The sequence below is a fragment of the Abramis brama genome, assembly GCF_963993115.1.
Source record: "Abramis brama genome assembly, chromosome: 2".
Classification (NCBI taxonomy): domain Eukaryota; kingdom Metazoa; phylum Chordata; class Actinopteri; order Cypriniformes; family Leuciscidae; genus Abramis; species Abramis brama.
This window is the reverse complement of record NC_139964.1, coordinates 1,900,953-1,918,576: the sequence shown is the minus strand read 5'-3', so window position 1 is coordinate 1,918,576 and position 17,624 is coordinate 1,900,953. Positions and strand designations below refer to the sequence as shown.

At 45.1% G+C, this 17,624-nt stretch overlaps 1 protein-coding gene across 2 annotated transcripts in view; it reads right to left on the bottom strand.

Moving 5' to 3' along the window:
• Positions 1-5,983: 5,983 nt before the first annotated feature.
• rexo5 (RNA exonuclease 5) overlaps positions 5,984-17,624 on the bottom strand; it is a 16,848-nt gene continuing 5,207 nt past the window's right edge. The window contains exons 10-19 of one of the 2 annotated variants that reach the window (XM_084106881.1): positions 17,465-17,567; positions 16,052-16,137; positions 15,854-15,980; positions 15,386-15,505; positions 15,186-15,323; positions 14,411-14,503; positions 13,474-13,693; positions 13,189-13,355; positions 6,484-6,611; positions 5,984-6,311 (exon numbers count right to left, since the gene is read on the bottom strand). In XM_084106881.1, coding sequence (XP_083963007.1) covers positions 6,260-6,311; positions 6,484-6,611; positions 13,189-13,355; positions 13,474-13,693; positions 14,411-14,503; positions 15,186-15,323; positions 15,386-15,505; positions 15,854-15,980; positions 16,052-16,137; positions 17,465-17,567 — 1,234 coding nt within the window. In that variant the 3' untranslated portion in view covers positions 5,984-6,259. The remainder of the gene's footprint in view (positions 6,312-6,483; positions 6,612-13,188; positions 13,356-13,473; positions 13,694-14,410; positions 14,504-15,185; positions 15,324-15,385; positions 15,506-15,853; positions 15,981-16,051; positions 16,138-17,464; positions 17,568-17,624) is intronic. The other variant, XM_084106882.1, reaches the window with a different exon arrangement.

Sequence of the window (17,624 nt, the reverse complement as noted above, 5' to 3'; positions counted from 1 at the left end):
TGGCTGATCAGAAGGGGTGGGTCTTCATGAGAACACGACTGTTCAACAGGAGGATGGGCAATAACAAAACAAGCCTTTATGAAAAATGAACTTTAGTTTGTATTATTTACTTGCCAGTATATGTCAAAGTGAAGCTTAATAAGAAAGTCAATCTTTCTATCTGTAAGGAATATAGGTGTGCTGACGCCAACATGTGAACTGTCGGCAACAAACGATAGAATTTGTCACAAGAAAATTATCATTTTCAATTAACCTTTTAACTACGAACTGTCAACGTTCTTAACCAGTAACGTCAAATTAATTTATGCTTTAGGATTGAAGACATTAAGCGTTCAGCTGCTCAGCTACAGCATCAAACTCGCACCAACCCTTCAGAACCAGGAAACTGATGAAGGTCCAGGCTGGTTTATCTCCACCATAGTCTAGAGATATTCACCTGTACATTCAGCCTACAGGACACATATATAGGGCTGTAGTCAAGACCACCTTTGTCAAGTCCAAGACCAGGACTAGTCGAGCCCAAGTCAAGACCGAATCCAAAGAGGTCTGAGTCAAGACCGAGTCCAAAGAGGTTCGAGTCCAAGTCCAAAGAGGTTCGAGTCCAAGACAAGTCCAAAGAGGTTCGAGTCCGAGTCAAGACCGAGTCCAAAGAGGTTCGAGTCCAAGACAAGTCCAAGTCCAAAGAGATTTGAGTCCAAGTCAAGACCAAGTCCAAAGAGGTTTGAGTCCAAGACAAGTCCAAAGAGGTTCGAGTCCGAGTCAAGACCGAGTCCAAAGAGGTTCGAGTCCAAGACAAGTCCAAGTCCAAAGAGATTCAAGTCCAAGTCAAGACCGAGTCCAAAGAGGTTCGAATCCAAGACAAGTCCAAAGAGGTTCGAGTCCGAGTCAAGACCAATTCCAAAGAGGTTTGAGTCCAAGACAAGTCCAAAGAGGTTCGAGTACGAGTCAAGACCGAGTCCAAAGAGGTTTGAGTCCAAGACAAGTCCAAGTCCAAAGAGATTCAAGTCCAAGTCAAGACCGAGTCCAAAGAGGTTCGAATCCAAGACAAGTCCAAAGAGATTTGAGTCCAAGTCAAGACCAAGTCCAAAGAGGTTTGAGTCCAAGACAAGTCCAAAGAGGTTCGAGTACGAGTCAAGACCGAGTCCAAAGAGGTTCGAGTCCAAGACAAGTCCAAGTCCAAAGAGATTCAAGTCCAAGTCAAGACCGAGTCCAAAGAGGTTCGAATCCAAGACAAGTCCAAAGAGGTTCGAGTCCGAGTCAAGACCGAGTCCAAAGAGGTTAGAGTCCAAGACAAGTCCAATTCCAAAGAGATTTGAGTCCAAGTCAAGACCGAGTCCAAAGAGGTTCGAGTCCAAGACAAGTCCAAAGAGATTCGAGTCCGAGTGAAGACCGAGTCCAAAGAGGTTAGAGACCAAGACAAGTCCAAGTCCAAAGAGATTCAAGTCCAAGTCAAGACCATGTCCAAAGAGGTTCGAGTCCAAGACAAGTCCAAGTCCAAAGAGATTTGAGTCCGAGTCAAGACCGAGTCCAAAGAGGTTAGAGTCCAAGACAAGTCCAAGTCCAAAGAGATTCGAGTCCAAGTCAAGACCGAGTCCAAAGAGGTTCGAGTCCAAGACAAGTCCAAGTCCAAAGAGATTCAAGTCCAAGTCAAGGCCGAGTCCAAAGAGGTTCGAGTCCAAGACAAGTCCAAAGAGGTTCGAGTCCGAGTCAAGACCGAGTCCAAAGAGGTTCGAGTCCAAGACAAGTCCAAGTCCAAAGAGATTCGAGTCCAAGTCAAGACCGAGTCCAAAGAGGTTTGAGTCCGAGTCAAGACCGAGTCCAAAGAGGTTTGAGTCCGAGTCAAGACCAAGTCCAAAGAGGTTCGAGTCCAAGACAAGACCGAGTCCAAAGAGGTTTGAGTCCGAGTCAAGACCGAGTCCAAAGAGATTCGAGTCCATGTCAAGACCGAGTCCAAAGAGGTTCGAGTCCAAGTCAAGACCGAGTCCAAAGAGGTTCGAGTCCAAGACAAGTCCAAGTCCAAAGAGATTCGAGTCCAAGTCAAGACCGAGTCCAAAGAGGTTTGAGTCCGAGTCAAGACCGAGTCCAAAGAGGTTCGAGTCCAAGACAAGACCGAGTCCAAAGAGATTCGAGTCCAAGTCAAGACCCAGTCCAAAGAGGTTTGAGTCCGAGTCAAGACCGAGTCCAAAGAGATTCGAGTCCAAGTCAAGACCGAGTCCAAAGAGGTTCGAGTCCAAGACAAGTCCAAGTCCAAAGAGATTCGAGTCCAAGTCAAGACCGAGTCCAAAGAGGTTTGAGTCCGAGTCAAGACCGAGTCCAAAGAGGTTCGAGTCCAAGACAAGACCGAGTCCAAAGAGATTCGAGTCCAAGTCAAGACCCAGTCCAAAGAGGTTTGAGTCCGAGTCAAGACCGAGTCCAAAGAGATTCGAGTCCAAGACAAGACCGAGTCCAAAGAGATTCGAGTCCAAGTCAAGACCCAGTCCAAAGAGGTTTGAGTCCGAGTCAAGACCGAGTCCAAAGAGATTCGAGTCCAAGTCAAGACCCAGTCCAAAGAGATTCTAAACTAGAAACTTCGTAGTTAAAACTTTTGCTGAATCCCGCAGGAAGGACGGCAAAAACATCTCTATGATCGACAAGTTCCTCATTTAAAATGAATGCGCTGTCGATATCTTCTATAACAGACGCAATGGCGGCATAATGCGGCATGGATGGTGTTTTAAATGAATTCAACCCAAGCGCTCTTTGGTGACGTGGATTACATTACTGTTGATCATCTGTCCATCCCTGCCCTGACAATTTGATTGGTCCGAACAGCTCTGGTTCGAGCACAGTTGCTCCACAACGGATCAAGTCCAGACCGAACTTCCCGACCTCAAATGTTGTGGGCAGGGCTAAGTTCGGCTGGCATCCAGGCTAAAAATGTTCAGGAAATCAGGACAATTATATATGTACAAACCCCTCTGTAAAAGCCTTCAGAATATGGATGGAAATAAACTGTAAAGTGTGGTGTGTGTCAGTGTTACTGAAGTGGAGATTTCTGACTCAATGTTGGAGGAAAAACTCATTTTGAGAAAACGGCCTTTAAAGATATATATACTGTACCTGAAATCTACAGACGCAAACAGATAGAAGAGCCTTAAGCCATCGCTTTACGCTCAAAACAACGTGCAAAAGACAGCTGAACACGCATCTCTTCCGTGAGCACTTAACCGCATAAAAGAAAAAAGAAAAATTTCCCTTTTCACTAAATCTTCGCTTGTCTTAGCTCATGAGCAGTGCCTGACCTTGGTGTTTTTGCCTCTTCACGATGACTCGCTTAATGAAGTCCTAATTTGCAAGTCGCTTTGGATAAAAGCATCTGCTAATGACTAAATGTAAATGTTTCTTACAACATTTTTATCAGCTGATGAATGATTTGTTAATCATAAGCCCTTAATTATTTTATAAGATCTCCAGTATTTTGCTTTTAAATACAGTACAAGGTATATATATATAACATATTTTCATGCAAGGAAATGTTTTTGTCTCTATTAAGTATTTTATGTGTGATAATACAAGTTTGAAACATGTTAAACATACAGTGCATCTTGGATCAAAAAACCTACATCATCTACATCGTTGCTCTCGGTTGAGCAATACATCATGACAAAGGGTTTCAGGGAAGTGTCATTTCTAAAAACAGACATAGCACAACCATCTGAACGATGTTTTCTGTTATAACTCTTATCTGTTTTAGATGAGAGCTTTGGTACTGAACGAGCGTTTGCAGAGTGGTGTGGATGTGCGGTGTGTGTGTGTGTGTGAATGTTGGTGTGTGGGCTCGAGTGAGTCGGAAAACAAACACAACGCTTCTCGTAAGTGTCCTGAGCTAACCTTAAAACCCTTTCAACATTTACGCTCATCTTGTTAGCCAGTCTTTTGTTGGATGAGCTGGTTTGTAATGTTTCTAAAGCAATGCACATTAGATAAATCACACGGAATCTGTTTGTACATTACATCACAGATGCGTAAATAACCTGTGTGTGTGTGCAAGGGCTGTGTTCAGTTTCACTGTTAGTCTGGTGTTCCCTGTTCCTGTTCGCTGAGTTCTGCTTCATCATTTGAGGTGCACGCCTGTTCCCTGTTCGGTTGATTATTGCTCACGGTGTAAAGAAGCCGTTAGTGTCTCAGTTCTGTGTTCACGGTCTGTGCTGAAGTGTAGTTGCCTTATTTCTCCTCATCTATTAAAATGACTGCTTTGTGTGTGTTGAACTACTACGTGCCAGTGTTGTAATGTATAAGCTTACGAAACAGCTTGAACAGGTCTTGATTTGATGTGTGTGTGGCCTGATGTGTGTGAGAGAGGATGCTCATGAGTGGTGTTGAGGAGCGAAGTCCCATCTGTGGGTTTGGGGTTTAATGCACTGAACACATTTTCCATCTGATGTGTGCAGTTTCTGTGTTAACGGCACATATGGAACAACAACAGGTTCACCCACAGTTTCCCATGGCCAGCGAGCCGTGACCCACTTATGTAGGAGTTTTACCTAATTAGAAAAAACAACAACAAATTTTTAGGAATTAAAAAATGTGAATAATTAAAAATATAATTTTAGTACATAGAAAAGGTATAAAAACACGCTACTCCCCGCTGGACCTTTCTCTGTGCGAGGTCAGTGTATGTCTCACACACACACACACACACACACACACACGTGTGTGATTTCTCATGACATATTTCCGCCGTATCTGTCAGATATGGTGTGTGGTGTGTGTGTGTGTGGGTGTTAAAGGAGAGAAAGGTCAGTGTTACGCGGGTCGGCACCACACACACCTGCATCCGCGGGTCAGCACCACACACACACACACACACCTGCATCAGACCCTCTTGGGAACCAATTCTCTGCTTATGTTATAAGCTCTGGTCATTTACAGGATCTCCTTTAATTTGCTTTTAGTGCAAAACAATCAAGAATCTGTGATCTGATTTGTTAATTCTCTTGAACCTAAACTTAACTTACAGAAGTACACTGCAAAACATGCTCTTCTTACTTAGTATTCTTGTTTCCAGTCCAAATATCAAACATTTCTTAAATCAAGATGCATTTACTGAAGTAGTAAAGTGTTCTCTGGGAAATAAATCAAAATCAAGTGAGTTGATGCTTAACAAAAGCAAAATGATCTGTCCATGGGGTCAGAAAAATAATCTCGTTTCTGTCTGAATTAACATTATTTTTCTCACTCCATTGGCAAATCATTTTGCTTTTTTTAAGCATCAACTCACTTGATTTTGATTTATTTCCCCCGGAAAACAGGACTTAATAAGGACTTATGTCACTTTACTCATCTGGTAAATGCATCTTGCTTTAAGAATTTCTATATTTGGACTGGAAACAAGACAAAAATACTAAGAAAAGCATGTTTTGCAGAGTACAAAGAAAATATCTCCACATGTTTTCACTGACCAGCTAAAGTGTGTTTGGTAAATATTAGCAGATTTTGATTCTGATGGACTGAAGCATGTTTACATCCCCGTCCCCTTCCCTTTAGTCATGTGGAAACTGAGGACACCGGTCTCTGGATCTGTCCACAAGATTATGTGGGGATAAAAGGGTTAAAAGTGTAAGATGGAGAAAAAATAAAACCGTGCAATAAATTCTTAATTAATTAACGGCAACAAACTGTAATAAAAAAATTATAATAATAATAATAATAATTTACTGGAAAACAAAGACAACAGCTGATCTACACTGGAGTAATATTTCACAGTTTTTCTGTATCTCTGGTCAGATAACTGAGCAGAAGAGGCTCTCAGACACATCACCGACCCCTAACTCTCGACAGGTACTGCAGATCACATGTGGAGCTGTGTAAAGACTGGGAGACACAGCAAAACTCAGTATTTCCCAGTGTTTCCTGAAGTATAAAGCCCTCTGTGCCCTGTGAGCGTTCTCTGCTGTGAGGGTCATCATGGCTGCTGTGCTGGAGGTTATAAGAAGCGAGTCTGTTCATGGGTAAAACTCTTTATTCTCAACACTATTTAAACACAGTAAAAACACTGAATCCCTTCAGCCAATCACAGGCGGGCTGGGAATCCCTTCAGCCAATCACAGGCGGGCTGGGAATCCCTTCAGCCAATCACAGGCGGGCTGGGAATCCCTTCAGCCAATCACAGGGGGGCTGGGAATCCCTTCAGCCAATCACAGGCGGGCTGGGAATCCCTTCAGCCAATCACAGGCGGGCTGGGAATCCCTTCAGCCAATCACAGGCGGGCTGGGCGGAGTCACGTCTGTTTGATGTGAACGAAGCAGAGGCCAAGATGATCCACGCCACCACTGCACACACACACACACACAACATGAGTCACACTGATACACTAACTCACACACGACTCTCTCTGTGTGTGTGTGTGTGTGTGTGTGTGTGTAACTGTGAGTGAGAGTGTAACGGTGACTATGTGTGTGTGTGTAACTGTGTGTGTGTGTGTGTGTAACTGTGTGTGTGTACCTCCTGGCTCCAGGCAGGATCACGATGCTCAGGCAGTTTCTCTCCAGCGCTCGAAACACTTTTCCCACTTTCCCATCCAGCTTCTTCATCCGGCGCTCCAGCGCTGGCTCCTGGAGGTCACATGACACCTGGAGGTCACATGACACTTTCATTTCATCTCATCACTAGCAGAAACCAGAGCCATATAGACAGTGGTGGAAAGAGTACTAAATAATTGTACTTAAGTAAAAGTATTGCTACTTAAGTAATAATTTACTTGAGTACAAGTAGAAGTACTGAAAAATAATATGACTCAAGTAAGAGTAAATAAGTAGTTTGCTTAAAAACTACTCGAGTAACTACGTTACAAAGTACTTTAGTATTATGTTTCTATTTTTACCCAAACTGGGGAGATGATAGCGATACGGAGCGCTACACACTCTCATGTCATCTGCTTCATTCATACTGAAGCCCAGCACACACTGATTCATACCTCACGCAGAAAGTCCACAAGTGAGATTCATAGAAGAGATTCACTTATGACGTTTCAGGAAATGCCAATATGGATATAATAACATGCAAATAGAGACATTTGACTGAAGAAACATGAAGACAAACACATGATAGCGATATCTTAGGTATTTTCATAATAATGATGTATGTCTTTAAAGGGATAGTTCACCAAAAAAGGAAAATTAGCCCCTGATTTATTCACACTCAAGTCCTCCTGGGTGTATATGACATTCTTCTTTCAGACGAACACAATCAGAGTTATATTAAAACATGTCCTGGCTCTTCCAAGCTTTATAATGGCAGTGAATGGCTAGAGAAAATCTGAAGCCCAAAAAAGTGCGTCCATCCATGATAAAAGTGCTCCACTTTTACTCCAGGGGGTTAATAAAGGCCTTCTGAAGTGAAGCCATGTGTTTGTGTAAGGAAAATACCCATATTTATAACTTTATAATCTAAAATAACTAGCTTCAGACAGACGACCGACCATACGCATCGATTTACGGTGGAAGACTAACCCCTGACCCGACACACAACATATATATATTATAGAAGAGCAGCTTCAGTTTGTTGCCCTATTTGTTTAAACCACGAGAGGCGTCTAAGCTTACGATACTCTACATTCTACATCATACACGTGTCACAGGTTACTCTTGTGGCGCAAGTCAATTTGCTTAGTATGTGTACAGTCATCTGGTGGAAGCTAGTTATTTTAGATTATAAAGTTATAAATATGGGAATTTTTCAAAAACCCATGGCTTCGCTTCCGAAGGCCTTTATTAACCCACTGGAGCAATGTGGAGTATTTATTTTTTTTATCATGAATGGATGCACTTTTTGGTTTTTATATTTTTTCCAGCCATTCACTGCCATCATAAAACTTGGAGGAGCCAGGACATTTAATTATGTGTGAGTAAATCATGGGCTAATTTTCATTTTCGGGTGAACTAACCCATTAATGCAATGCTAATCAACATAGCCTGTATTATAGAATTTAATAAAATAATATATTCTCACACATGAAACCACAGAAGTAATTTCAAGTAATTCTGATTTTTGAAGCAAACGTGATATTAAACTCAGAAATTGTAGTTTTTGACGGTATGCTAAGCAAACATACTAGCTTTCCCTGTTGTCAAGAGCAAATGTTTTATTACTAATCTTTAAAAGTAAGTCCAGGTAAGATCATTTGAATGTTTTTATTTGAATAATTTCATATTTCAAAGCAAAGGTTAAGTGAAAGGTCTGATAAAAAAGAGAGATGTAGTATGAATAAAAAAGTGCCAGTAAAAAAAATAAATTAAATAAATAAATAAAATAAGTGGGGTATGGTTAACATTAAATTTAAATGCTCTTTTATTTCGTTCTACCGAAAATGTGCTGGGAGCCTACTATTGCTTTCACATGCATCTGATTGACAGATAAATCATGCGATCTTATTTCACTGTTGTTGAGGGTTTTTCAGCTTTGTACAAAGTTTGCTTTGTACATTTAGTTTAACTGTATTGTTAAAGAGGGCGAGCTTTACCATTCAACTGAACTGTGTTAATGTTTTCAAGACACTTACATTGTTCTTGCTCCGTCCAAGCAATAACAGGTGTCCATGTTATGAGCCGAGTTTTTTTATTTACTTCAACTGCTCAGTGCTCTGGTCAATGGGATGACCCATTTCAGGATTTGCCACAAATACATTTTAAAATCAGAATATGAGCATAGCTCACTGATATTCAATAAAATATTGAAACGTTAGCGATACGGATTCTAAACACGAGCGCCAGTGATTGACTGTCAAAGTGCGGTTTGAACGCCCCGCCCCCCAGCTGAACTGGAAGTTTTGATTGGTTTTGCACCCAAGTCAGACCTGTCTGTTATTGGCTGAAGCGCTTCAGAACTGTCTGTTATTGGCTGAAGCGCTTCAGAACTGTCTGTGATTGGCTGAAGCGCTTCAGAACTGTCTGTGATTGGCTGAAGCGCTTCAGAACTGTCTGTTATTGGCTGAAGCGCTTCAGAACTGTCTGTGATTGGCTGAAGCGCTTCAGAACTGTCAGTGATTGGCTGAAGCGCTTCAGATCTGTCAGTGATTGGCTGAAGCGCTTCAGATCTGTCTGTTATTGGCTGAAGCGCTTCAGATCTGTCTGTTATTGGCTGAAGCGCTTCAGAACTGTCTGTTATTGGCTGAAGCGCTTCAGAACTGTCAGTGATTGGCTGAAGCGCTTCAGATCTGTCAGTGATTGGCTGAAGCGCTTCAGATCTGTCTGTTATTGGCTGAAGCGCTTCAGATCTGTCTGTTATTGGCTGAAGCGCTTCAGAACTGTCTGTTATTGGCTGAAGCGCTTCAGAGCTGTCTGTGATTGGCTGAAGCGCTTCAGAACTGTCTGTTATTGGCTGAAGCGCTTCAGAGCTGTCTGTTATTGACTGAAGCGCTTCAGAACTGTCTGTTATTGGCTGAAGCGCTTCAGAACTGTCTGTTATTGACTGAAACGCTTCAGAACTGTCTGTTATTGGCTGAAGCGCTTCAGAACTGTCTGTGATTGGCTGAAGCGCTTCAGATCTGTCTGTTATTGGCTGAAGCGCTTCAGATCTGTCTGTTATTGGCTGAAGCGCTTCAGATCTGTCTGTTATTGGCTGAAGCGCTTCAGAACTGTCTGTGATTGGCTGAAGCGCTTCAGATCTGTCAGTGATTGGCTGAAGCGCTTCAGATCTGTCTGTTATTGGCTGAAGCGCTTCAGATCTGTCTGTTATTGGCTGAAGCGCTTCAGAACTGTCTGTTATTGGCTGAAGCGCTTCAGAACTGTCTGTTATTGGCTGAAGCGCTTCAGATCTGTCTGTTATTGGCTGAAGCGCTTCAGAACTGTCTGTTATTGGCTGAAGCGCTTCAGAACTGTCTGTTATTGGCTGAAGCGCTTCAGAACTGTCTGTTATTGACTGAAGCGCTTCAGAACTGTCTGTTATTGGCTGAAGCGCTTCAGAACTGTCTGTTATTGGCTGAAGCGCTTCAGAACTGTCTGTTATTGGCTGAAGCGCTTCAGAACTGTCTGTTATTGACTGAAGCGCTTCAGAACTGTCTGTGATTGGCTGAAGCGCTTCAGAACTGTCTGTGATTGGCTGAAGCGCTTCAGATCTGTCTGTTATTGACTGAAGCGCTTCAGATCTGTCTGTTATTGACTGAAGCGCTTCAGAACTGTCTGTTATTGGCTGAAGCGCTTCAGAACTGTCTGTGATTGGCTGAAGCGCTTCAGATCTGTCTGTGATTGGCTGAAGCGCTTCAGATCTGTCTGTGATTGGCTGAAGCGCTTCAGATCTGTCTGTGATTGGCTGAAGCGCATCAGATCTGTCTGTTATTGGCTGAAGCGCTTCAGATCTGTCTGTTATTGACTGAAGCGCTTCAGATCTGTCTGTTATTGACTGAAGCGCTTCAGAACTGTCTGTTATTGGCTGAAGCGCTTCAGAACTGTCTGTGATTGGCTGAAGCGCTTCAGATCTGTCTGTTATTGGCTGAAGCGCTTCAGAACTGTCTGTGATTGGCTGAAGCGCTTCAGATCTGTCTGTTATTGGCTGAAGCGCTTCAGATCTGTCTGTTATTGACTGAAGCGCTTCAGAACTGTCTGTTATTGGCTGAAGCGCTTCAGAACTGTGTGTTATTGGCTGAAGCGCTTCAGATCTGTCTGTTATTGGCTGAAGCGCTTCAGATCTGTCTGTTATTGGCTGAAGCGCTTCAGAACTGTCTGTTATTGGCTGAAGCGCTTCAGAACTGTCTGTGATTGGCTGAAGCGCTTCAGAACTGTCTGTGATTGGCTGAAGCGCTTCAGAACTGTCTGTGATTGGCTGAAGCGCTTCAGAACTGTCTGTGATTGGCTGAAGCGCTTCAGATCTGTCAGTGATTGGCTGAAGCGCTTCAGATCTGTCTGTTATTGGCTGAAGCGCTTCAGATCTGTCTGTTATTGGCTGAAGCGCTTCAGATCTGTCTGTTATTGGCTGAAGCGCTTCAGAACTGTCTGTGATTGGCTGAAGCGCTTCAGATCTGTCTGTTATTGGCTGAAGCGCTTCAGAACTGTCTGTTATTGGCTGAAGCGCTTCAGAACTGTCTGTTATTGGCTGAAGCGCTTCAGATCTGTCTGTTATTGGCTGAAGCGCTTCAGAACTGTCTGTTATTGGCTGAAGCGCTTCAGAACTGTCTGTTATTGACTGAAGCGCTTCAGAACTGTCTGTTATTGGCTGAAGCGCTTCAGAACTGTCTGTGATTGGCTGAAGCGCTTCAGATCTGTCTGTTATTGGCTGAAGCGCTTCAGATCTGTCTGTTATTGGCTGAAGCGTTTCAGAACTGTCTGTGATTGGCTGAAGCGCTTCAGAACTGTCTGTGATTGGCTGAAGCGCTTCAGAACTGTCTGTGATTGGCTGAAGCGCTTCAGAACTGTCTGTGAATGGCTGAAGCGCTTCAGAACTGTCTGTGATTGGCTGAAGCGCTTCAGAACTGTCTGTGATTGGCTGAAGCGCTTCAGAACTGTCTGTTATTGACTGAAGCGCTTCAGAACTGTCTGTGATTGGCTGAAGCGCTTCAGAACTGTCTGTGATTGGCTGAAGCGCTTCAGAACTGTCTGTGATTGGCTGAAGCGCTTCAGAACTGTCTGTGATTGGCTGAAGCGCTTCAGAACTGTCTGTTATTGACTGAAGCGCTTCAGAACTGTCTGTTATTGGCTGAAGCGCTTCAGAACTGTCTGTTATTGACTGAAGCGCTTCAGAACTGTCTGTTATTGGCTGAAGCGCTTCAGAACTGTCTGTGATTGGCTGAAGCGCTTCAGAACTGTCTGTTATTGACTGAAGCGCTTCAGATCTGTCTGTTATTGACTGAAGCGCTTCAGAACTGTCTGTTATTGGCTGAAGCGCTTCAGATCTGTCTGTTATTGGCTGAAGCGCTTCAGAACTGTCTGTGATTGGCTGAAGCGCTTCAGAACTGTCTGTGATTGGCTGAAGCGCTTCAGAACTGTCTGTGATTGGCTGAAGCGCTTCAGAACTGTCTGTGATTGGCTGAAGCGCTTCAGAACTGTCTGTGATTGGCTGAAGCGCTTCAGAACTGTCTGTGATTGGCTGAAGCGCTTCAGAACTGTCTGTGATTGGCTGAAGCGCTTCAGAACTGAAATATAGTAAGTATAGTAAATATAGCGTGTGACAGCAGCGGTGGGTGGAGGTGGTAAAATGAGGATATCAAGTTTGTTCCTTATTACACGTGTTAAATAGACAATTCCTTAACAATAAAATGCACTCTACTGATATACACTTAGAGTGAACTGAGTTTGCAAACACACATGGGTGGAGTGCTTTTAGCCATTTTGATTCAATTGACGATTACCTGTGTATACTTCAGCTCAAAAAAATTGTTGTTGTAATTTTTATCTATATTTAGATTGCTCCCGCTGCCTTGAGCCAGCCATTACTCTCCACACCAGCGGGGGGAGCCATACATTCACACAGCTCTCACTCAGAGCATCCCCGTGGTGGAGGAGACTATATATATATTAACTGCTTTCTATTTTAGTGTATTTTAACATGTAGTTACTCCTGTGACGCCAAGCTGACCGTTCAGCATCATTACCTGTGAACGGCAGTGCACATGTTTATATAAGCTATTAACCCTGAATATATTGTGTATATGAATGAGTATTGTAAGAATTATACATTAGATACTGTATATAACATTTATAATATATAAATAATTATATTACTATATATAATTATAAGAATTGTAAACAATAAGCTTAATTTCACTAAATTTGACACTGCCATCATGCTACTGCTGCTGATAGTCCATCGGCCCACTGTGCGGAGCTGATCATCACCTGTACTCTCTGAACGTCATAAAGTCATGAACATGAGACTAGTGAAGACACACACTGAACACAAGAGGCCACAGCAGCGCGTGTTCATACCAGCTAACGTCAGCCTGAAAGCAGTTAAGGCAATAACGCTAATCGAACACTGTTCCTCAGATATCAGCTGATCTTTTAAAAACAACAGCGCTGTAACTTCATACTCAAGCTGTGTCCGTGTGTTTTATAAATATATAAAATAAGTGCATTTATTGATGACTGATTCCCAGAAATCGCAGTTCTGTCACTCTGACGTGAATCACGTGCCGATCGAGCACTTCCACTGTCGCTACTCTCTCTCTGTACGGCTCTGGCGGAAACAACACAGGCGTGACTGACAGCTGTCACTCACCTCACACTCCTCCCCCTGCTCTGGGCTGGTTTCCGTAGTAACGGGGTGTGTGTGTGTCCATGAGGTCATGTGGGGCGGAGTCAGAGCGCGACAGACTGACAGCTTCCTGTTGCCGATCTGGAGGGCGACGCCCACTGAGGCCTGAACGCTGTCAGCGCACGCGAACTCTACACACACACACACACACACACACACACACACACACATAATGAGGACTCTCTCGCTGTAATCAGCAACTTCTTCCATGATATGATATGAGTGAAGCTCTGTGGGCTTCATACGCACTGATGAGGGCGTGTCTGGGGCGTTTCCCAGCATGCTCTGCGGCGCTGCTGATCTGCTGAACGGGGCCGAACTGCGTGAAGGTCTGGAGCTGGTCGTCATGGCGACGGGGTTTCGTGGACAGGTTACACACGTAGATCATGTGACCGTTGAGGGGGTCGTCCTGCCGCTCAGACACACGCTGGTCCAGATCCAGACAGAGCTCGTGTACGGGACGCCGAACCTGATCAGTACAGCAGAACCTCAGAGCGGTGTGTGTGTGTGTGTGTGTGTGTCCACACTGATCTGTGTGATTCCTAATGGAGTCTGACTTAGAGTTCTCAACGGGTCGGGTCGGCCCGACGGGACCCGCGGGTTCGGGTCGAAAATATAATCAAATGACTCGGGTCGGGTCGGACCTCGGGCTTAATCTTTTCCGCTCAGTGAAACACACATGTATTAATCATCGCTGCGGTTCACCGTAAAGACAGTCTGGCTGTCATGGAGAGGGGCGGGCGGACCTGACGCACGCCTCTAGCCTGGAGACGAAGAAGATGGAGTTGGTGAAAAGTAAACTTGCCGCAGTGAATTCACCGTCGCTACTACAGCCTATTTAGATATTTTAAAGTTTATTGTTTCAGTTGTTTGTATTGTTTGTATTATTAAAAGGCGTGAACATTAAAGGTTGGTCTGAATTCCCGTCTGCTGGTCATGATAATACGTGTATGAGAAAAAAAAAATCCGCCGCGGCGTCGGGCCGTGGGCCGGGTTCGGGCCGGGTTCGGGCAGATAATTATGTTGATGTGTCGGGTTACATCGGGTCCGGGCTTTAAAAGCCACAGGCCGGGTCGGGTTGTAATTTTCAGGCCCGTTGAGAACTCTAGTCTGACTTGTGATGTGGAATCTGATGAAGTGTGTGTGTGTGTGTGTGTGTGTGTGTGTGTGTGTGTGTGTGTGAGACCTTGATGGTGCAGTCGTTGATCTGGTGTCCATTCAGAAGATCCAGTGCGAGCTGAGCTCCTTCAAGATGCTCAAACACCACCTCAGCGTGAACCTACACACACACACACACACACACACACACACACACACACACACAGAGAGAGAGAGAGAGAGAGAGAGACATTCAGTGTGTGTGTGTGTGTGTGTATGTATGTATGTTACCCCGTGTGTGTGTGTGTGTGTTACCCCGTGTGTGTGTATGTTACCCCGTGTGTGTGTGTGTGTGTCTTACCCCGTGTGTGTGTGTCTTACCCCGTGTGTGTGTGTGTGTTACCCCCGTGTGTGTGTGTGTGTTACCCCGGTGTGTGTGTGTTACCCCGTGTGTGTGTTACCCTGTGTGTGTGTGTTACCCCCGTGTGTGTGTGTGTGTGTGTGTGTGTTACCCCGTGTGTGTGTGTATGTTACCCCGTATGTGTGTGTCTGTGTGTGTGTGTGTGTCTTACCCCGTGTGTGTGTGTGTGTCTTACCCCGTGTGTGTGTGTGTTACCCCCGTGTGTGTGTGTGTATGTTACCCCGTATGTGTGTGTCTGTGTGTGTGTGTCTTACCCCGTGTGTGTGTGTGTTTTACCCCGTGTGTGTGTGTGTGTGTCTTACCCCGTGTGTGTGTGTGTGTGTTACCCCCGTGTGTGTTACCCTCGTGTGTGTTACCCCCGTGTGTGTGTGTGTTACCCCCGTGTGTGTGTGTGTTACCCCGTGTGTGTGTGTTACCCTGTGTGTGTGTGTGTGTATGTTACCCCGTGTGTGTGCTGCAGCAGGCGTATGGTCCGCAGGCGTCCGCAGTGCTTCAGGAGTGTGTGTACGTCTCTCTCTGTGCTGTCGGCGGGCAGCGGGCCGATATACAACACACACATCTGCCTCAGACCCTCACACACCTGGAACACACTCACGTCAACGTCATACAGTCGTGTGTGTGTGTGTGTGTGTGTGTGTGTACCTGCTGCAGGTGCTGCTGTCGTCCCGTCGCTGTCATGTGATTCAGTGTGTTGCTGAATGATGAGAACCGAAGGACACTGAGCGAGTACAACTGAACCAGCCGTCTGAACACACACACCACCTACACACACACACACACAGTGAGATACAGATGAACACACACACACACACACACAGAGACATTGAGATACAGATGAACACACACCACCTATACACACACACACACTCTCACACACAGACAGTGAGATACAGATGAACACACACCACCTACACACACACACACTCACTCTCTAACACACACACACAGTGAGATACAGATGAACACACACCATCTACACACACTCACACACACACACACTCTCTCTCACACTCTCTCTCTCTCACACACACACAGAGACAGTGAGATACAGATGAACACACACCACCTACACACACTCTCTCACACACACACACACACACACACACACACCTCTTTGTCACTGGAGCACTGCTGTCTCCTGCACTGATTGGCCACTGAACCGTTGGTCTCCACAGCTCCGCCCAGGAACACTGCTGATTGGCCGGACCCGTAGAGGGCGTGGCCGAAGCGGAGAGAGCTGATTGGACAGAGAGACCGTCAGAAAGGAACGTCCTCAGAGTGTCACGCGTCAGATAAAGAGTCGAGTACCTGAAGCGCTGATCAGACAAGATCTGGTGATCAGAGTCATCGACCTCAGGAGCATCCCACAGGTCATCCAGATGATCCTCTACCACCTGAGAGAGAGAGAGCAGGGTCAGAGGTCAACGGCAGGGTCAGAGGGGACACTAGGGAGATACACCTACAGCTCATCTCATGGTTGCTCAACAGTGGACTACATGATCACAGACTGAGATATATTCTCTTCAGAGCATTCACGGTCAGACCACTAACACCCCTATCGCATCACAGCCACATTACTCTGCATCTAACACACACCCACAGCCCAGTAAGCTGAACAACACCCAAAACACTTACAGATGGGCTCAAAACAGCACTGACCGCACTCGACCACCCCCAAGTGTGCTTACTCACGGATAACTTCACAGATTATGATTATCCTCATAATGAAGATGTTATAATTTACGTCTTCATTACTGTGAGGAGCTTAAACAATAGGGACAGAAATCCGATTGAAGCCCTGCATGCCGAGTTCTGTAAGAGTATCCCGAGAGTAGAGGAACACGCCGGACAACGCATGCAGGGCAGAATTAGGCCAATACCCTCTACTGATACATGTGGAGGAACGAGCATCACTCTGGAAACACCTAAAGATGAGTGACCCCAACTCTCATCATTATACAGCCCTTAAGAGCCATGAGATGAACCCTGAGGAGCTCATTCAGAAGCTCGACTGATTCACTGAGAAGAACCGATTCAACAGAACTGATTCACTGAGAAGAACCGATTCAACAGAACTGATTCACTGAGAAGAACCGATTCAACAGAATGATTCACTGAGAAGAACCGATTCAACAGAATGATTCACTGAGAAGAACCGATTCAACAGAACTGATTCACTGAGAAGAACCGATTCAACAGAATGATTCACTGAGGAATCAGTGATTCAGATTCACAAATGAATCATCCAGATTAAAATGTTAACCAGTTTGATTGAATACGTCACTCTTGAGTTCTGCATGTAATTGCAGTTCCCCTTCAGTCGGTTCACCCGGTGCAACACATGACTATGACCCGCCACTGGTCTCTGCGCGCGTCAGTCCACCCATGTGACCAGAGGAGTTACTGTGAACGGCTCACGCGCTGCACACTGTACACCCGGCCCTTTAGTGCACGCTTATCATAGATATAGAAAGTGTCTTAAAGGGACAGTTGAACCATGACTGGCTCCTCTCTGCTGTCTCAGACGACGACATCACTTCCTGTCAGCTGTAGTTCACAGCCTCACCACTAGATGCTGCTAAACTTACACACTGCACCTTTAAGTGCTCGTTCTGCCACACACCTCAGACAGGCCGGAGCCTTCCCTCTGCAGGAGTCATGTGTGTGTGTGTGTGTGTGTGTGTGTGTGTGTGTGTGTGTGTGTGTGTGTGTTCTCCTCACCTCTCTGGGTCCCTTCCTGATGAAGTGCTGAGCCAGATGAAGAGCGGCCAGAGCGTCCTCACAGGGGTCGTGACCTCTGCGGTCCTCTGACTGGATCTGCCGGCTGCACACACACACACACACACACTGAATCTGAGCCGTGTAAGCGTGACAAGCTTGT